Raw genomic sequence first — 16,909 nt, 5'->3', positions numbered from 1 at the left:
CTTAAACCAGCATCAAAACATACCTAACCAGCATCCCAGCATAAAAACATACCTACCAGCATATGCTGTTTTTTTCACCAGGGAGGAGCTCCTAAAGGGGGGTTTGGCTCTTTAAACTGTAAATATAAACTTGTGTTGACAATGTCAGATAAACAAACTCAAGAAGGCTTGATATGAGCATGCAGCATTTACAATGATTAAAAAACACCACCAAGAATAAAAAAAGCCCAGCTAATGAATAAGTTCATAGCCTTTCCACTGTCTATCTACCTTACTTACATCCTTTTTCAAGATGTGTGTATTTAATTCATTTATTTGTTCTAGGCTTGTATTGGAGATTTGTTTTAACACATTACTTGGTCTATTTCATTTATGTTATGGGTTGTTATTGTTTTGCTGAATGTCTGTTTCAAACCCCCTACGAAAACGAAATATTTCCTCCCCCCACTCAATTCTATATGTTGGCGAGGGGGCCGGCTTCACGTGTTTGCCTGGGGGTCCTCAGCACCAGCCTTACACCCACTCTAAGCGTGCGCTAGCGCCTCATTCCCAGGGTGTGCACGTGTAAACCGGTTGCCAGTCCATGTCGGTAACCGGATGCTGCTTCGCGGCACAACTGAAGCAGCAGACACGTCAAGTCTTCGTGGGAATTGCGTTTGGCGTACGCAACCCGCGAAGTCTTAAGCACAGACTGGCCGAGTGAAGCTTCACGCAGAAACTTCACTCGACTGTCGGTACTGAACTTACCTTTCCGTCCTGCACTTACAGAGACACTGAGCTCCAAAGAGAATTCTAGTGATACAAGTCTGAAGGCGCGAATCTTTAGAACGCGTGACGTGATGTGACTGAGACTGGCTTTGTGAACTTGACAGTTTAGGCACGCAGAACATAGATTTTCTTTCTGTAAGACTGTAATGTCCATTCGTAAGTTTAATGGGTCTTGCTTTCGGTCTCATCCGTGTCCAACTATTTTCAGCTGTACAAAACAACTCATTTAGCTGCTTGATATTACAAATTGGTGTGTCTAACCATATTATTTTAATGTATTACCTTAATTATGAGCACACTGGTTTAGTGCAAACAGTTACCGCTTTACTGCACATTGTTTTTCTTCTCTTTATTTCCCTATAGAGTGTTTTCGCAATGCGTCATCAATCGGCCATATTGGCGGCACTAAACCTAAACAATGCCACTGAACCAAACGAAACTTGCATATTTAGCTGATTATTGCTGCTGAATATGATCAGTTATTGTCATGTTTTGGGTTGTATTAATTGGTCGGACCAGGAAAAACATTTGCAGAACTATAGACTGGCAAAAGTTCTAACAAATGAAGGAAAAGGGTGCAAAAACAGAAGAAAAGCATTTGTGGTTGGCCAAACTTAACCAGGCTTTCCAAGGCAAGAGTCTTGACAACATTTGTGTTTGTTCTTATCATTTCTGGTCAGGTAGGTGAAATATTAAGATAATGTCAACTGCTTGTACGTATCTTTACACCTATTAACTTTAGTTTATCAAAATATTACACACTTTTCGCTTACTAAGTGCTTTTCTATATGATTGAGCAGCTTCCACACATTTTTTCCGTGGTTTAGACCACATAACTTAGCAGAACAACATATTCAGTACATTAACTGTGCAATCAAAGCTGCTGTTTACATGTATATGTAAATGAAATTTTGTAAGCGTAAGCCTTTCTTTAGCATTTTTCTTGCCGATTTAAAACTCTGTGCATGATTTCTGACTCTTTTAATAAGAACGCTGTAAAAACTGTCAATCTGTGCAAAAGGTACATTATTGTCTTGCTCCCTGGCTGTGGCTTAATGTCATTCTACTTCATCTGTTTATAATAAGATTAAGGATTAAAGATAAGGGCTACTATGCTTGTTCATGTTCCACTCAGATTGCGTGCACAAAAAACGTCCTGTCAATAGCGGATTCAGTTCTCTTTCGCGGCTTATTGCGCTTTTAATATTTCTTTTTAATATCAAGCACATCTTGCTTTTTTACTTTCTCATTTATCTAGGTTACTTTATTAATAATTTCAAACTGTCCTGCCCACTGTGTTTTGAAGCTACAGGAATACTTTTGTGCGCAAAGAAAACAAAAATAATGACTTTATTCAACAATTTCTTCTCTTTCTGTTTCAGTCTTTGATGTGTGTTCACGACATACCACATAAACTATTTTAATGATTCTTATTTAGGTCCAGTCACTATTTTATATTTTATTATTCTGAACTGGATGTTTTTGCTGCAGAAAGCTGAACTCTAGTGATGTGTATAATTTTTATCGATCATTTCTTGGTAAAGGGTGAGAGACCTAGCTTGCCACAATGATTTCTGTCAAAGAGCCAGGTGTGGTAGGTTCCCGACTGCTGAGTGGAAGAGTTCAAGCCGCACACTATTAAATCTGATTCCAGTGACGTTAAGTATGAACATGTTGCTGCATTAAAGGAATAATTCACTAAAAATGTAAAATTGTGTCTCGTTCAAACTTCTACACTTGCAGATTTGCTTTGATGGTGTTTTGTGTCACTTTCTGGTCACTATATGATATTTCTATTCTGCAAAGAGCAGTGTGAACATAACTCCTTTTAAGTTTAATGACTCACAGGTTTATAATGACCGAATTCATCTTTGGGTGAACAAGCCTATGCCTTCTTCCTGGAAATAATAGTTCTTTATTACTTGTGGTATTACCTAGTCATGTTTAATATGGATATTTAGAGCTCTTATAACACATGTTGCTGTAATCACAGTGCCCTCTGCTGGATTAGAATAGAATTAAGCGTTCCTGTAGTATGTTATGAGACCTCAGCATGTACTCAAATATCTTATTTGAACATACCATCCTTGTCCAAAAAGGCATTGATCATGTAAACATAAAATAAAAATATAAAATAAAAATGCATTTCTGATGAGAAAATATGCAATTTAATTATTGAACTTTTATCAAGTCAATCAAACAAAGTTTACAACCTACTGTAAAAAACTGACATCATAATTCTGGTGAAAATTTCAGGATGAGACACACATAAGAAGGAAATACATGCATACTTACCTAAGCCAACCACAGCCTACTACCATGATCATCTCATCAATATGATGCAGTCAAAACAGAGCACAGCTAACATAGATCTATGCCATCTAACCCACAGAGGAAGCTTCTAATGAACGTATGTTCCTGGGTTGTCCAGGAAACTATCGATCTTTTTTGCCACGTCATCAAGCTCATTAGTATTGCTATATTTCAGGAGATTGTGGGATCGTACAAAGTAATGCCGGAGATAATGCTGGCTAACACACTTGTGTAGCTTTTGCACCAGCCGTAATACACATCCTCTGAAGTCTCTCCAGTCCCTGGTGCAGGGGTACTTCTCACATGTCCAGAAAAGCAGTGTCTAGATGATGTAAGGACAGGGGGAAAGCGTGTAAGCTTGACTTTGTGTACAAGCAGTATGATGTTTCAAAAGTCATATTAACATAAATCAGACAAGAAGTGACAGGAAAGCGGTAGAGGGCTTTTTTGTTTGGGCTGGTACCTGTAGGTGGTAGGCAGTGATGACGGGTTTGCTTCCAGGGCACCAGACGTCCTCCTTGAGCTGTCTGACCACCCGATAACACTTCCTGCGGCAGCCGCCGTCCTCATCTATATTGCTCAACAGCACCTGCTCTGCCCGTGAGAATGACAGCAGCCAGTGGTAGTTTGATGTGGCCATTAGATTGAATCCGAACGACTGCAGGGGATTTAGTAGATTAATCACTACTATACTGTATGTAAACAGTAATCAGGCTATTTTCTGTTTACTAGTTAATAACTGAAATATAGCTAATAATAATATAATATTAAAATGTTTATATGAAAATATTTAGAATTATTATAGCACACACACACACCGGTCAAAGGTTTTAAATAATAATAATAATAATAATAATAATAATTAAAGATTGTTTTCAATTGTTTTTTAAAATCTCAAAATGTATTTATTTGATGAAAAATACAGTAAAAACAGTAATATTGTGAAATATGATTGCAATTTAAAAATATAGCTGCAAGCAGCAATTAAGGGGACAAGCACAACAGAGGTAAAATGAAGAGCTAAGAAGCTTTCTTTAATTTCTCAGTAAAGACCAAGGTTCTCCTGGGTTGGTGACCCCTGTTAAAGACATTTGTTGATATAGCATTTTACTACAAATCTCAAAATGGCCTATGCCCAAAAAGGCTGACATAGTGAAATTAGCTATCGTTTGAATGTTCAGTCTTATGATTTTTGGCCAAAAAGTTATAAGCAATGTCAATATTTGATATCTTTTGACCAGTAGGTGGCGCTGTGCCAAAACTACTTATGTGCCCTCTGGTCATGCTTGTTATAACACATACCAGGTTTGATCAGAATCCACCAAAGCTTTGCGGAGATATGTCAGTTTTTGCACAAACTTTGTCAAATTCATTAACACGCTTTACATAAAGGGTTTAGCGTATCAAAAAGCTTTTGATGACATTTTGCTAGAATACTCTTGAGATGATCTGAGCCAATTTTGGTGAAAATTAGACAAAGCGTTTAGGACAAATTCGAAAATCTTTGCTTTTAGACCTTAAGTTTAAAAATTATTAGCAGAAACATGAGTGCAAATTTGGCCTGTTGGTGGCGCTAGAGAGTTTGAGTTGGAGACTCCAAATTTGCTGTGGTTAATGATGAGACTGTCCTCTATTTGTGTGCCAAATTTCATAACTGTTCTGCAAGCGGTTCAATGGGCTGCCATAGACTTCCAGAGTAAAAGAAGAAGAAAACTAACGGATACAATAGGTGTCTAAACAACTTCGGTTTTCTATTTTAGTACATTGTAAATGTAATTTTTCCTGTAATTGTAAAGCTATTACTCCAGCCTTTAGGGTCACATGATCCTTCAGAAATTATTCTAATATGCTTATTTGGTGCTCAGTTGATGTCAGTTATTATTGGTGCGCAATTAATAATGACTTATTAACTTATTATGAATTTATTAATGTGAAATGCTAAAAACAGCTTGCTGCTTATTATTTATGTTTTTCAGGATTATTGACTATAAAGTTCAAGGGAGCATGTAGCCCATTAGAATTAAAAGTGTATTTATTTGAAATAGAAACCTTTTGCATCATTATAAATGTCTTAATTGTTACTTAATTGTTACAAATTTTGAATTGTAGTGTTTCATAAGCAGCACAACAAGAAATGTTTCTGAAATACCAAATAAGCAAATTAGAATGATTTCTGAAGGATCATGTAACACTGAAGACAGTTAAATAATCAAAATAATGTACAGTAAATTAATAATAAAGTAATGAACACTCAGTTTTGCCATGACATGAATAAATTACATTTTAAAGTTTATTAAAATAGACTACAATTCTTTTAAATATAATAATATTTCACAATATTACACAGTATAATATTTTTCACAATATAAAAAAGAAGAAGAAAAACAACCCTTAAATTCCTATGTATATAGACCCACTGACCTTAATACAGCGAGCGCGCTCTGTGGAGGGCCATCTTCGAAAGAGCCGGGGCCACCTAGCTCTCTTTGGCCAGTAGTTCATTAGCTCCACTGTAGGAACCAATTCCACCTCAATTTGAGCCTCTGATGTTTCCACAGCAACACGCACCACTGACCCAACTGATTCCAGAATACTCACCTTACCTGTCAAAGAAAGTCAGTAAGAAAGTTAAAACAAAAGAAATGCTGCATAAGCTGTTACACTTTTTGTGTAGTTCACATTTACGCTTGCCCATGTTGAGTCTGCTGTCAAATGAGGATTTTTAAAACGGATTTTTCACCCGAAAATGAAAATTCTATCATTAATTATTCACCGTAATGTTGTTCCAAACCCGTAAAACCTTTGCTCTTCAGAATGCAAATTAAGATATTTTTGATGAAATCTAAGAGCTTTCTGACCCTGCATAGACAGCAACGCAACTGACACATTCAAGGCTCAGAAAGGTAGTAAGCACATTGATAAAATAGTCCATGTGACATCAGTGGTGCAACCTTATTTTTATAAAGCTACAAGAATGCCTTTTGTGTGCAAAGAAAACAAAATGAACAACTTCATTCAACAATTTCTTCTCTTCTGTGTGATTCTTTGACACATGTTCACGTGAGTACCATGACATAGTGAGCAATTAATGATAGAATTTTCATTTTTTGGGTGAACTATCCCTTTAAGCACTAGTGTATCAATCTGTAATCCCAGAATTTGTGATTATTTACCAGACAAGAAGTGAAAAATGAATCGGAAAATAGATGGAAATCGAATTTAGAAAATTCTTCTCTCTTGTTCTGTTTGAGTAAACAAGTGGACACTATAAAAATTCTAACTTGTTAGTCCGCAGGTCTTTATGGATGCCTCAAGATGCTCTCTGAAGACGTTCACCACCTTGGCTGGCACAATATCACCCTCCATGGTCATGCGGGCATCATGCCACTCCTGACTCGGATTGACGAAACTCTCCAGCTCCAGCCACTGGTGGAGTTTCTCTGGCTCACGGACTGGTGAGAGGAGGCGAGACCCGCTTAGCGTGTAGTAACGCCACTGACGTGTTCGCCTCTCCTTATAGCCCATCAGACCCTGTAGGGGCACCGAAATCAGGAATAGAGTTGGAGTAAGCACCTGCAGAAATGAACAAAAAATCTATCAGTATATACACAAATCAATGCAAAAAAAAAACAGCTGTACAGTTTTACCATTACAGTTTTACTATATATATGTATGTATATATGCGTTTGCGTGTGTATAGCAATAATGGTCCATGCATATACTGCAGTATACTGAAAAATATTTTAGTTTTCTAAGCTGACATTTCTGTTGCTTACTTGGATGGCGGGGTTGTATGTGCATCTTCCCCGAAGTAATGCAGACCATTTTGACACTAAGGCTGGCTGGTCCTAAATCGGATTGTGGACACCAGAGGAATTGCAATGTTACTAAAGCAGCCATTATTTAAAATGCAGTTATTCATCATATAACAGACAACAGGCCTACATGAAGTATTACTTTGAGGCTGGTATTATGAACTCCAGAGTTTGCAATGGACTGGAAACGAGTATCCTTTGAGCTGACCTCAGCTGTAAGATCTTTTATGATTTTCTGCACATCTTCTACAGACTTTGAAACCTGACGATGCCTGAGATCCACCTGACAATAACACATTTTACCACAATTAACACAGCAGAACAAAATAAGCTTTCTGTAAACAAGTCAAACCAATGACCCATTTCTTTTGGCTTTAGGAATAAAATAAATTAAGCACCATGAATCAGTTAAAGTTAATACTTTCGTCCAGTTTAGATCTCTGTACCCATGACAGCATAAATAGGTCACCTGATTTTGCAAATAGTTGTCCAGATCTTCATCTGTGAAGTTGGTCATTTTGCAGTCTATCCTGAAAAGCAGTGTTCTCTTCGAACGCTATTTTTAAGCCTTCTTTCCAGCTGCAAAGCTTGATGTGAGGTCTTTGTGGCCCTTTTTTCGGTTCTTTTGTGTCCCCGTGTACGTGTGACACAGATTGTGCGATGGGAAAAGCACTTCAGCAGAGACCCATTGATCTCACAATATTGATTTCTGAGATGCTAAAAAGCTCTCATGGTCCTCTGGGCAAATGAGTTCACCAATTGCTTACTCACATGACAGATCACACTCATAGAGAAATCTGAATGTAAACATCTGTTTTGTTTTAATCTAGTAAACTTGATAGTGGAAAACACACTATTGGGGACCTATTGGAGTCCAAAAATCTGAGAGCAACCTGGATTTTAAACAATTAAACAAAGAGAAAAGCCTGGAAAAAACTATTCTGGAAAATAAAGATGGTTTAAAAATATATATATATATAAAAACATTAATTAAGGAGTTCATAGAGTGCTATTACCACAAAATATGGACAAACAAAAGACCTCTCAGTATGTCATAAATTCATTCACCACAAATCTCTACATGTGCTTAAATTGGATGGCTTCTAAAACAGTTCAGTTTAGGAAAGGTCATGTGAACACAATATGGAAAAATCTTGCAATCCACCCATTTGAAGGCCACCCATTAACTCACATTAACCTTCTGCAGTCAATGATGGAGAGAATGTGAACTAATGTCTTTTGGGTCGGGCTAATTAATTACAATACCAATTCATTAACATCATAAATATCACTTATTTATGCAATTAGATGAAAAAACTATGAACTATGCTAAAAAAAACACCTGAAAACCAACCAATCTTACTGGTAGACAGTCTCACAAAAAAGCCAGACTTGTGTAAAAGAGAATAACAGCAGATGTGTGTTGCACAGTCATTTTCAAAATTCAATTTCAAAATGTATTTTTAAGAAAAAGGAGGCCCAAGTCTTAAATATCCTTTTCAAAGCAATTGCGCTTTGTCGCCATCTAAAGGACAAAGTCTATACTGCGTTTTGCCCTGAAAACGGTGACTACATTTCCCCGCATTCTGTTCGACATTAATATAACAACAAACCCCAGTGCACACATTCAAAACGGTGTCATTCAAAACGCAAAGACATGCTGACCTAACTCACTTTGCAGTGGAGAAATCCGAGCAAAATTAGTGAGGTATGCCCTTGCTATATATTTTTGTGCGATTTATTTAGGCTGCATTATCATACGATCATGTAACGTGTTCATGTTTGACATGTAGGCTAGTTTTGAAGATTAGCTTTTATGCTACTACAAACATGACAATAACACCGGAGTACTTTGTGGGCATATCATCAAATACATCTATCGTAATCATCGAGAAACATTATAGCATTATAACATAAGCAAAAATCTAGCATGTCCTAAACCTACATGAAATGTAAATAAACGAGCCCTAATTTGATTGACAGTTTCTCCGCCAAAATAAAAGCTCAATGGTTTAACTTTTGAAAACGCCACACTTTTAGAAAAAAGGCACAAAACTAGTGACTGGAGCGTTACAAATATATAGCATTTAGGTGCTAATATGTACCTTTAAATAAGGTACAAAGGTGTCCAGGTGAAAAGGTACCGCCCCAGTGACAACTTTCATAGTGTTGATTTACACTACCAGTCAAAAGTTTTTGAACAGTAAGTTTTTAAATGTTTTTTAATGTCTCTTCTGCTCACCTTGCCTGCAATTTTTATATACTTGTTTTCTATTTGAATACGTTTTAAAATGTAATTTATTACTGTGATTTCAAAGCTGAATTTTTAGCATCATCACTCGTCACATGATCCTTCAGAAATCATTCTAATATTATGATTTGCTGCTCAAAAAAACATTTATTATTATTATGTTGAAAACAGCTGAGTAGATTTTTTTCAGGTTTCCTTGATGAATAGTAGGCTAAGTTCAGAAGAACAGCATTTATCTTAACATTGTAATCTTTTGTAACATTATAAATGTCTTTATCATCACTTTTGGTCCATTTAAAGCATCCTTGCTAAATAAAAATGATACTGACTCCATGCTTTTGAATGATATAGTCTATAATACTACGAAAGCTTTTTATTTTAGATAAATGGTCATCTTTGAATCTTTCCGTTCATCAAAGAATCCTGATTTTTTTTTTTTTTTACTGAACTGTTTTAAATATTGATGATAATAATAATAATAATAATAATAATAATAATTAATATTATTATTATTATTATTAACAACAACAACAACATTAAATATGTTTAATAATAATGTTTCTTGAACAGCAAATCAGCATATTATAATGATTTCTGATTCTGAAGGACCATGTGACACTGATGACTGGAGTAATAATGCTGGAAAATGTAGCTTTGATCACAGGAATATATTACATTTTGAAATATATTCAATAGAAAGCAGCTATTTCAAATAGTAAATATATTTCACAATATTTGCTTTTGCTGTATTTTAGACCAAATAAATGCAGGCTTGGTGAACAGAGACTTAAAAAAAAACAATCTTGCTGTTCAAACACTTTTGACTGGTAGTGTATATATAATATTTAGTGTTGTAATTTTTGAAAAAAGTTATTGCTATTTTCCGAAATACTAGATTTTTAAAATGAATCTTTCTTTCTTGGAGCTTAAAAAAAATAAATTGTCTCTAAAATATTAAAAGTATTAGCTAGTAAAAATAGCACTTTAATATTTTTAAAGCATTACAGGTTTCAAAACAATGTTTGACAAGTTTAAAATTCTAAACCTAAAAAAATGATAAAACTGTATAGGACATTTACTGGTGTTTGGGTTAATTTCTTTTTAAAGTAGTTAAGTTCATACACAGGAGTCAGTCATTCAAATGTTTTGGTGACACTGTATACTGAAAAGCAGTTTTTAAACTTAATTTAGCTTTATTTTGTAATTTCCTAATATTTACTTTCCATTTGCAAATAGGTACAATGAGCTGCTTGGTGTTGTTACGGTTGCACAACTGCGACTTCCGCAGATTTCTTCCTCTGTACTGTTCCCTTAACCTGCGAGCTCTCAGTTCTGGAGCTGTCAGCCGCAGATTGAGAGAGAGTTACCGTATACTGCAGTTGCCTGATGATGGAGCCAGCGACCCTGCAGAGATCAAGGAAGCTTACCTACGCATGGCCAAGCTCTACCATCCAGACTCCGGCGCTCCCACGGCAGACGCCGCTCTGTTTTCCCAGATAGAGGAGGCCTATCGGGCTGTTCTTGCCCACCTTGCCCGGCAGAAGTCAGCTTCACAGTACACCCAATCAATGGAGGAAGAAGAGGAAGATAAAATTAAAAGCAATGCTCCTCAACACCGTCATTACCTCAGTTTTGAAGGCATTGGTTCTGGGACTCCAAGCCAAAGAGAACGACAGTACCGACAGTTTCGTGTGGACCGTGCCACCGACCAGGTCCTGGAGTATCGACGGAAGGAGATGGAGAAAGCGGCAGCGGACGAAGGAGCAATGGTGACGCGAGATGCACGTTTGCGCAGCAAGCAGATCAAAATCACTCAGGCGGTGGAGAGACTGGTTGAGGACCTCATCCAGGAGTCGATGGCCCGTGGAGACTTTAAGAACCTCAGTGGGACCGGCAAACCGCTCAACAAGTTTGATTATAACCCGTATATGGACCCCATGACGCACAACCTCAATAGAATCCTTATAGACAACGGTTACCAGCCTGAATGGATCGTGGCACAGAAGGAAATCAGGGAAACCATTGCTAAAATGAGGGAGAGGTTACAGGAGGTCAGGGCCAGGCTGGGAGAACCCATGAGACACTCAGAAACCCTTCAGTGGAAGGAGCACTGTGCTGCGTTTGCTGATGAACTGGGGAAACTCAACAAGAAAGTAGACAATTTTAACCTGATTGTGCCTCTCATGAGCAGGCAGATGGTACATTACAGCCTGAAGAGAGAGCTGGAGAAAATACTGAAAACTGATCAGCTGCTCAGACAGGAGCAGGAACGAGAGAAAGAAAGGAAGCAAAAGGAGCAGATGGAGACCGCAAGAACATCTCAGAACACCAGACAAGGACTCATCACATGGATGCAGAATCTTCTTAAATGAGGATACAATAAAATGCACAGTTGTATTTCACCTGTTGGCCTATTATTGGTGTGATTAAGATGATTTTGCTCCTTCCTTGTTTTTATTATGACTGTAATACAGTATGAAACAATCATTGTCTTGTTTTATTCAAAACTAGCAGAAAATTAAATGCAATAAATACTACCATGGTGATGTATAACTACTTTTCAATCTATCCATCTATTCACAGATATATTAAAAATATTATTTTTATTACATTTTTATGAATTTTTTATTTTTGTATTACATAACAAAATATTCTGATTTTTTTTTTATTTCTGTTTTAATATATTTTTAAATGTAATTGATTCCTGTGATGGCAAAGCTGATTTTCAGCAGTCATTACTCCAGTATTTAGTGTCATTCAAAAAAAGAGTTATGCTGATTAATATATAGATATATGTGCTAAATAAAAATATTTTATTTATTTTTATTAATTTTGGGGTGAAATAGATCTTTAATAATAATTATTAATATGAACAAATTAAGTAAATTATTTAGCAGATAAATATTAATGTAATATGCTCAAAGAATCATTTATTATTATCAATTAAAAAAAAGAGTTGTACTGCTGTGCTAAATAAAAATAATAATTAAAAAAATATATATATATTTTTTTTATTTTGGGGGTGAAATAGATCTTTATTATTAATTATCAATTTGAACAAATTAAGTAAATTATTTGGCAGATAAATATTAATGTAATATGTTCATAATGCTCAATGATCATTTATTATTATCAATTTTAAAAAAAGAGTTGTGCTGCTTCATATACAGATATATATGCTAGAAAAAAAATAATTTAAAAAAAAAACTTTATTTATTTTTTATTTTGGGGGTGAAATAGACCTTTAATATTAATTATTAATATGAACAAATTAATTAAATGATTTGGTAGATAATAATACTGAAATATGCTCAAGAATTATTTATTATTATTAATTCAAAATAAAAAAGTTGTACTGCTTAATATATAGATATGTGCGCTAAATAAAAATAGTACAAAAATATTTTATTTTATTTATCGTTTTAATTTTGGGGTGAAACAAATCTTTAATATTAATTATTAACATAAATTAATTAAATTATTTGGCAGATAAATATTAATATATTATTAATTTAAAAAAATAGTTGTACTGCTTAATATAGATGTGCTAAATACAAAATAGTACAAAAATATTTTATTTATTGTTTTAATGTTGGGGTAAAATAAATCTTTAATATTAATTATTAATATTAACTAATTAAATTATTTGGCAGATAAATATTAATGCAATATGCTCAAAATACTCAAGAATCATTTATTATTACCATTAAAAAAAAAGAAAAAAAGTTGTACATGTAAAAAAACGTTTATGTTTTTTTACATGTTGGATGAAGTAATATATAGTGACTAGTAATTTTGTCCACAGTCTCTAGAGGGCAGAGTAATTATTTTGTTTCTGTAGTTGTCAGGAAAGCTTACCTCATTGTCATGCCAGTCATTCATGATCAAGCATGTAAGATATTTTTGGAAAATCCTATTAGACTTCTCAAACATTCCATGACCTTACAAATGCCAGTTTAATGTGATCTTTTTATGACAACAAATGGCAACAGGGTTAGCACACTGATCCAACAAAATCACACAACTGTTCAAGGTTGGTGTTTGTTGGGACATTGTGAACTAGCCTTACGACTGCAGCTGCGATGAACCTGTGGCATTTATAAAACAAAATTGACTGTAGAATTAAATTGTTTATCTTTTATTGTGGAGGTAATGAACAGGCTACTTTCATTGAATGAACAACAGTGACATTTGAATTTAATGAAGCAGAAAATCTAGGCAGTAATTTAGGCCTGCTCCTGCTCTCTTCCACTGTACCCCGGAAGGTGTCCAAGAGTAGCTGGGTTGCTGATGACCATAGGAGATGCTATACTAGCCCAGTCTTTAGCTATATACTGATGATATGGATCCTGAGAGTTCTCCACCTTCTTTGAGCGAATATAGCTGAACATGATGCCAAAGGTAAAGAAACTGAAGAGTCCCACCATCAGACAGATGTAGATCATGCCGTGACCTTTATCTTGGACTGGAGCCCCACTCAAATGCACAGGTGGATGATGTGGTGGCACATATGGAGCTGCTCCCACCACCCACGTCTCATTGATGTAGTGCTGCAACCAGGACACCAACAGAGCATGGACATCTGTGAAGTTCTGCTCCAGCATTCTTCCCACTGTTGATATAGACACTAAACTCAATATATACTCAATATATGGAATCCATTGTATGTTTTTTATTTATTTATTTTCATTATTTGGTTCATTTATCTTTAGGAATACATATATATATATACAGTGCCTTGCGAAAGTATTCATACCCCCTTCATTTTTTTCACATTTTGTTATTTTGCGGTCTTATGTTAATTTTCTTTAAATTCCTTTTTTCCCACATCAATCTACATTTCATACACCATGAAAACAAAGCACAAAACAGGTTTGTAACCAAAATTTATTAGAAATAAAAAACTGAAATTTGCATAAGTGATTCAGTTGCATAAGTATTCATACCCTTTTCTGGGACACTTGAAATTTAGCTCAGGAGCACTCATGTTGCTTGTAGATGTTACTATACTTCGAGCAGAGTTAAACTGTGGCAAATTCATTTGAATGAGTGTGATTTGGAAAGGCACGCACATCTCAAAAAAGGTCTAACAGCTGAAAATGCATATCAGAGCAAAAACCAAGCCCTGAGGTCAAAATAACTGCCTGTAGAGCTCTGAAACAGGCTTGTATCAAGACACAGATCTTTGGAAGAGTTTAGAAGAAAAAAAATCTGGTGTATTGAAGGTTCACAGAAGCATGTAGCCTCCATTAACCATAATGGTTGAAGCTTGAAACAACTAGGACTCTTCCTCGAGCTGGCCCCTGGCCAAACTGAGCAATTGATGGAGAAGGGCTTGGTTATACTGGTGATCAAGAATCTGACTGTCACATAATCATATATGCAGATGGGAGAAACTTACAGGAGGGCAACCATCACTACAACACTCCACCGAGCCTCTTTATGGCGGTGTGGCCAAACTCAGTGCTCTCCTTAGTGAAGACACATGAAAACCCACTTGGAATTTGCAATAAAGCACCTTAAAGACTCTTAGATTGTGAGAAACAAGATTCTCTGGTCTCATGAACCTCAATTCCAAGCATCATGTATGAAGGAAACTAGGCACTGCTCATCACCTGCAAAGTAGCATCCTAAAAGTAAAGTGTGCTGGTAGCAGCCTCATGCTGTGGGGTTGTTTTTCAGTGGCAGGGACTGAAGGATGCATTAGAGTAGAAGGAAAGCTCAAAAATGTTGAGATAGCCTTAATGAAAACCCAGTCTAGCGCATTCAGAACCTTAGACTGGGCAGAGGGTTCACCTTCTAACAGGACAATGACCCTAAGCACACAGCAAGAGTGACTTATAGACAACTCTGTCAACGTCCTTGAGTTGCCCAGCTGGAGCCTTGGCTTGAATGCAATCAAATATTTCTGGAGAAACCTGAAATGTCTGCCAGCCCCCATCCAAGCTAACAGAGCTTGACAGGTGAAGAGGTGAGGAGAAGAATGGCAGATATTTGCCAAATGCAGATGTGCAAAGCTTGTCGCATCATCCCAAAGAGACTTGAGGCTGTAAAGGTGTTTCAACTAAGTACTGAGTTAAGGGTATGAATACTTATGCAATGTACTTATTTTAGTGTTTCATTTGAAAAGTTGTCACAAATCAGTTTTTTGCTTTGTTATTATGGTGTATGGAGTGTAGATTGATGTGGGGAAAAAAGTAATTTAAAGCAGTTTAACATAAAATGTGAAAAAAACAAAAAAACAAAAAACAAATGGAGTATGAATACTTTCGCAATGCACTGTATATATTGCCAAATATATACAATCAATAAACCATTTTAACACACTTGACTGAATTTGGTTCTCATCATCTTAATATTTTATATCTGAATGCTAATACAATTTTATTAATTTGTAAACATATATACACAGTGTTAAAGTACTTTTTCAAAATAAATGCATTAATTTATTTTTTAATTAATGGAATTTACCAGGAAAAGGTACAGAATTTGACATACTTTGGATGAATAAATCAAAAGTAGGTTAGGAAACTTAAATCTAAACATGATAAGGACTAGTGTCTGTGAATATTAAGCTGCAAAAATACTATTTAAATAAAGTAAAATGTAAATACACAACACAGTATTTCTGAATGAATAAAAAATATATATTTTTTATATATAAAATGAATTAATTAGAGATGATTTTAACTATTAAAATCAAATGAAACCATTAAAATGGAATCCAGAAAATTAATGGACAACACCAAATTCGGTAAAAATGAAAGTGTATTTTACGTTTTTTGTGGAAAAATTAAAACGGAAAAAACAGCATTTGGAAAAAAATGAAACAGATTCCATAGGGCGCTACATTGAAGGTATTTATACTATTACAAAATATTTCAAAATAAATGACGTTTTTTTCATCGTCAAAGCAAAGCAGTCCAGTATACAATAGAAATACACAAACTGATACTAATATTTAAGCAACTAAGAAAGGTATATAATATAAACTAAACATAATAGACATACCTTATAGTTTCTGGTGCGAATGGAAAGTTTTGGTTTAATGCAAAAGAAGCCAAAAAAGCGTGTTGTGGATCTTTCCTACTACTCTCCCTGTAGCTCTCCTAGAAAAAAAAAAATCACTAAAGGCAGACAGGACAGTATCTGAGATCAGGGTTCCACCCCATAATGAACATAGAGAGACTTATTCACAAGGATCCAACCCTCTCAAGATGTCAACAGCTTTAATGAATCCAAAACAAGTCAAGGTCATCATCTTCATGGGGCTAGCTGACCAATGACCTGGTCAGATCCTGCGCCGATCCAGCCCTAATGAACAGTCAATGTGGGAAAGATATTTTTGAACACATCTTTTTGACTTTAACAAGCTGGTTAAAAAACATGTTGGCGGAGATGAACGTGAGTCACCGCGGACTGTAGATATTTCTATCAACTCTGCTATCAACAGCTTGACCTTGATGCTGAATAACTCCACATGCAAGTGGGAACAATGGTTTACATTGAGACAGGCAGGCATTCGAGACTTAGATTCTATTTCAAGGCAAAAAAGAAGAGACATCACCTTGAAAAGTCCTCGACTTGCGTCATTACTGCAATACCAGCATACTGGATGAACGCTGAGTCATCTTTTGAAAATGGCTAAATGCATAAAACTCAAGAGGCATGTGGGCTGAAAAGTCAGAACACTCACAATTTCGCAGACTAAAATGCAGTTTCGCTTTTTTTTAAATAAAGGCTAAAAAGGACATAGCACGAC

At 35.6% G+C, this 16,909-nt stretch overlaps 3 protein-coding genes across 3 annotated transcripts; 1 reads left to right on the top strand and 2 right to left on the bottom strand.

Annotated features, from left to right (window-relative positions):
• Positions 1-56: 56 nt before the first annotated feature.
• On the bottom strand, positions 57-7,413 carry mab21l3 (mab-21-like 3). Its single transcript, XM_051119142.1, has 8 exons — positions 7,366-7,413; positions 7,039-7,179; positions 6,858-6,929; positions 6,363-6,654; positions 5,503-5,684; positions 3,545-3,739; positions 3,064-3,403; positions 57-116 (listed from the first exon to the last, which is right to left on the bottom strand). The coding sequence occupies exons 1-7, from the start codon at positions 7,411-7,413 to the stop codon at positions 3,170-3,172; spliced, it is 1,164 nt and encodes a 387-aa protein (XP_050975099.1). The 3' UTR covers positions 57-116; positions 3,064-3,169.
• Positions 7,414-8,487: 1,074 nt separating this feature from the next.
• Positions 8,488-11,678, top strand: dnajc28 (DnaJ (Hsp40) homolog, subfamily C, member 28). Its single transcript, XM_051119365.1, has 2 exons — positions 8,488-8,604; positions 10,384-11,678. Exon 2 carries the CDS (start codon positions 10,389-10,391, stop codon positions 11,517-11,519), a length of 1,131 nt encoding a protein of 376 aa, XP_050975322.1. The 5' UTR covers positions 8,488-8,604; positions 10,384-10,388; the 3' UTR covers positions 11,520-11,678.
• A 1,629-nt stretch (positions 11,679-13,307) lies between these two features.
• Positions 13,308-14,611, bottom strand: LOC127170981 (uncharacterized). Its single transcript, XM_051119368.1, has one exon. It carries the CDS (start codon positions 13,749-13,751, stop codon positions 13,374-13,376), a length of 378 nt encoding a protein of 125 aa, XP_050975325.1. The 5' UTR covers positions 13,752-14,611; the 3' UTR covers positions 13,308-13,373.
• Positions 14,612-16,909: the final 2,298 nt, after the last annotated feature.

The sequence above is a fragment of the Labeo rohita genome, chromosome 9 (genome assembly GCF_022985175.1).
Source record: "Labeo rohita strain BAU-BD-2019 chromosome 9, IGBB_LRoh.1.0, whole genome shotgun sequence".
Lineage (NCBI taxonomy): Eukaryota > Metazoa > Chordata > Actinopteri > Cypriniformes > Cyprinidae > Labeo > Labeo rohita.
This window is presented reverse-complemented; position numbering and strand designations above follow the sequence as displayed.

Bases quoted from the DNA above. Each gene is read 5' to 3' on its own strand.
- LOC127170981 (XM_051119368.1), bottom strand. From the start codon at position 13,751: ATGCTGGAGCAGAACTTCACAGATGTCCATGCTCTGTTGGTGTCCTGG.
- mab21l3 (XM_051119142.1), bottom strand. From the start codon at position 7,413: ATGACCAACTTCACAGATGAAGATCTGGACAACTATTTGCAAAATCAG. The intron at 7,180-7,365 runs GTGACCTATTTA...TGTTATTGTCAG, and splicing joins ACAACTATTTGCAAAATCAG to GTGGATCTCAGGCATCGTCA. The intron at 6,655-6,857 runs GTAAGCAACAGA...TCATTTCTGCAG, and splicing joins CATACAACCCCGCCATCCAA to GTGCTTACTCCAACTCTATT.
- dnajc28 (XM_051119365.1), top strand. From the start codon at position 10,389: ATGAGCTGCTTGGTGTTGTTACGGTTGCACAACTGCGACTTCCGCAGA.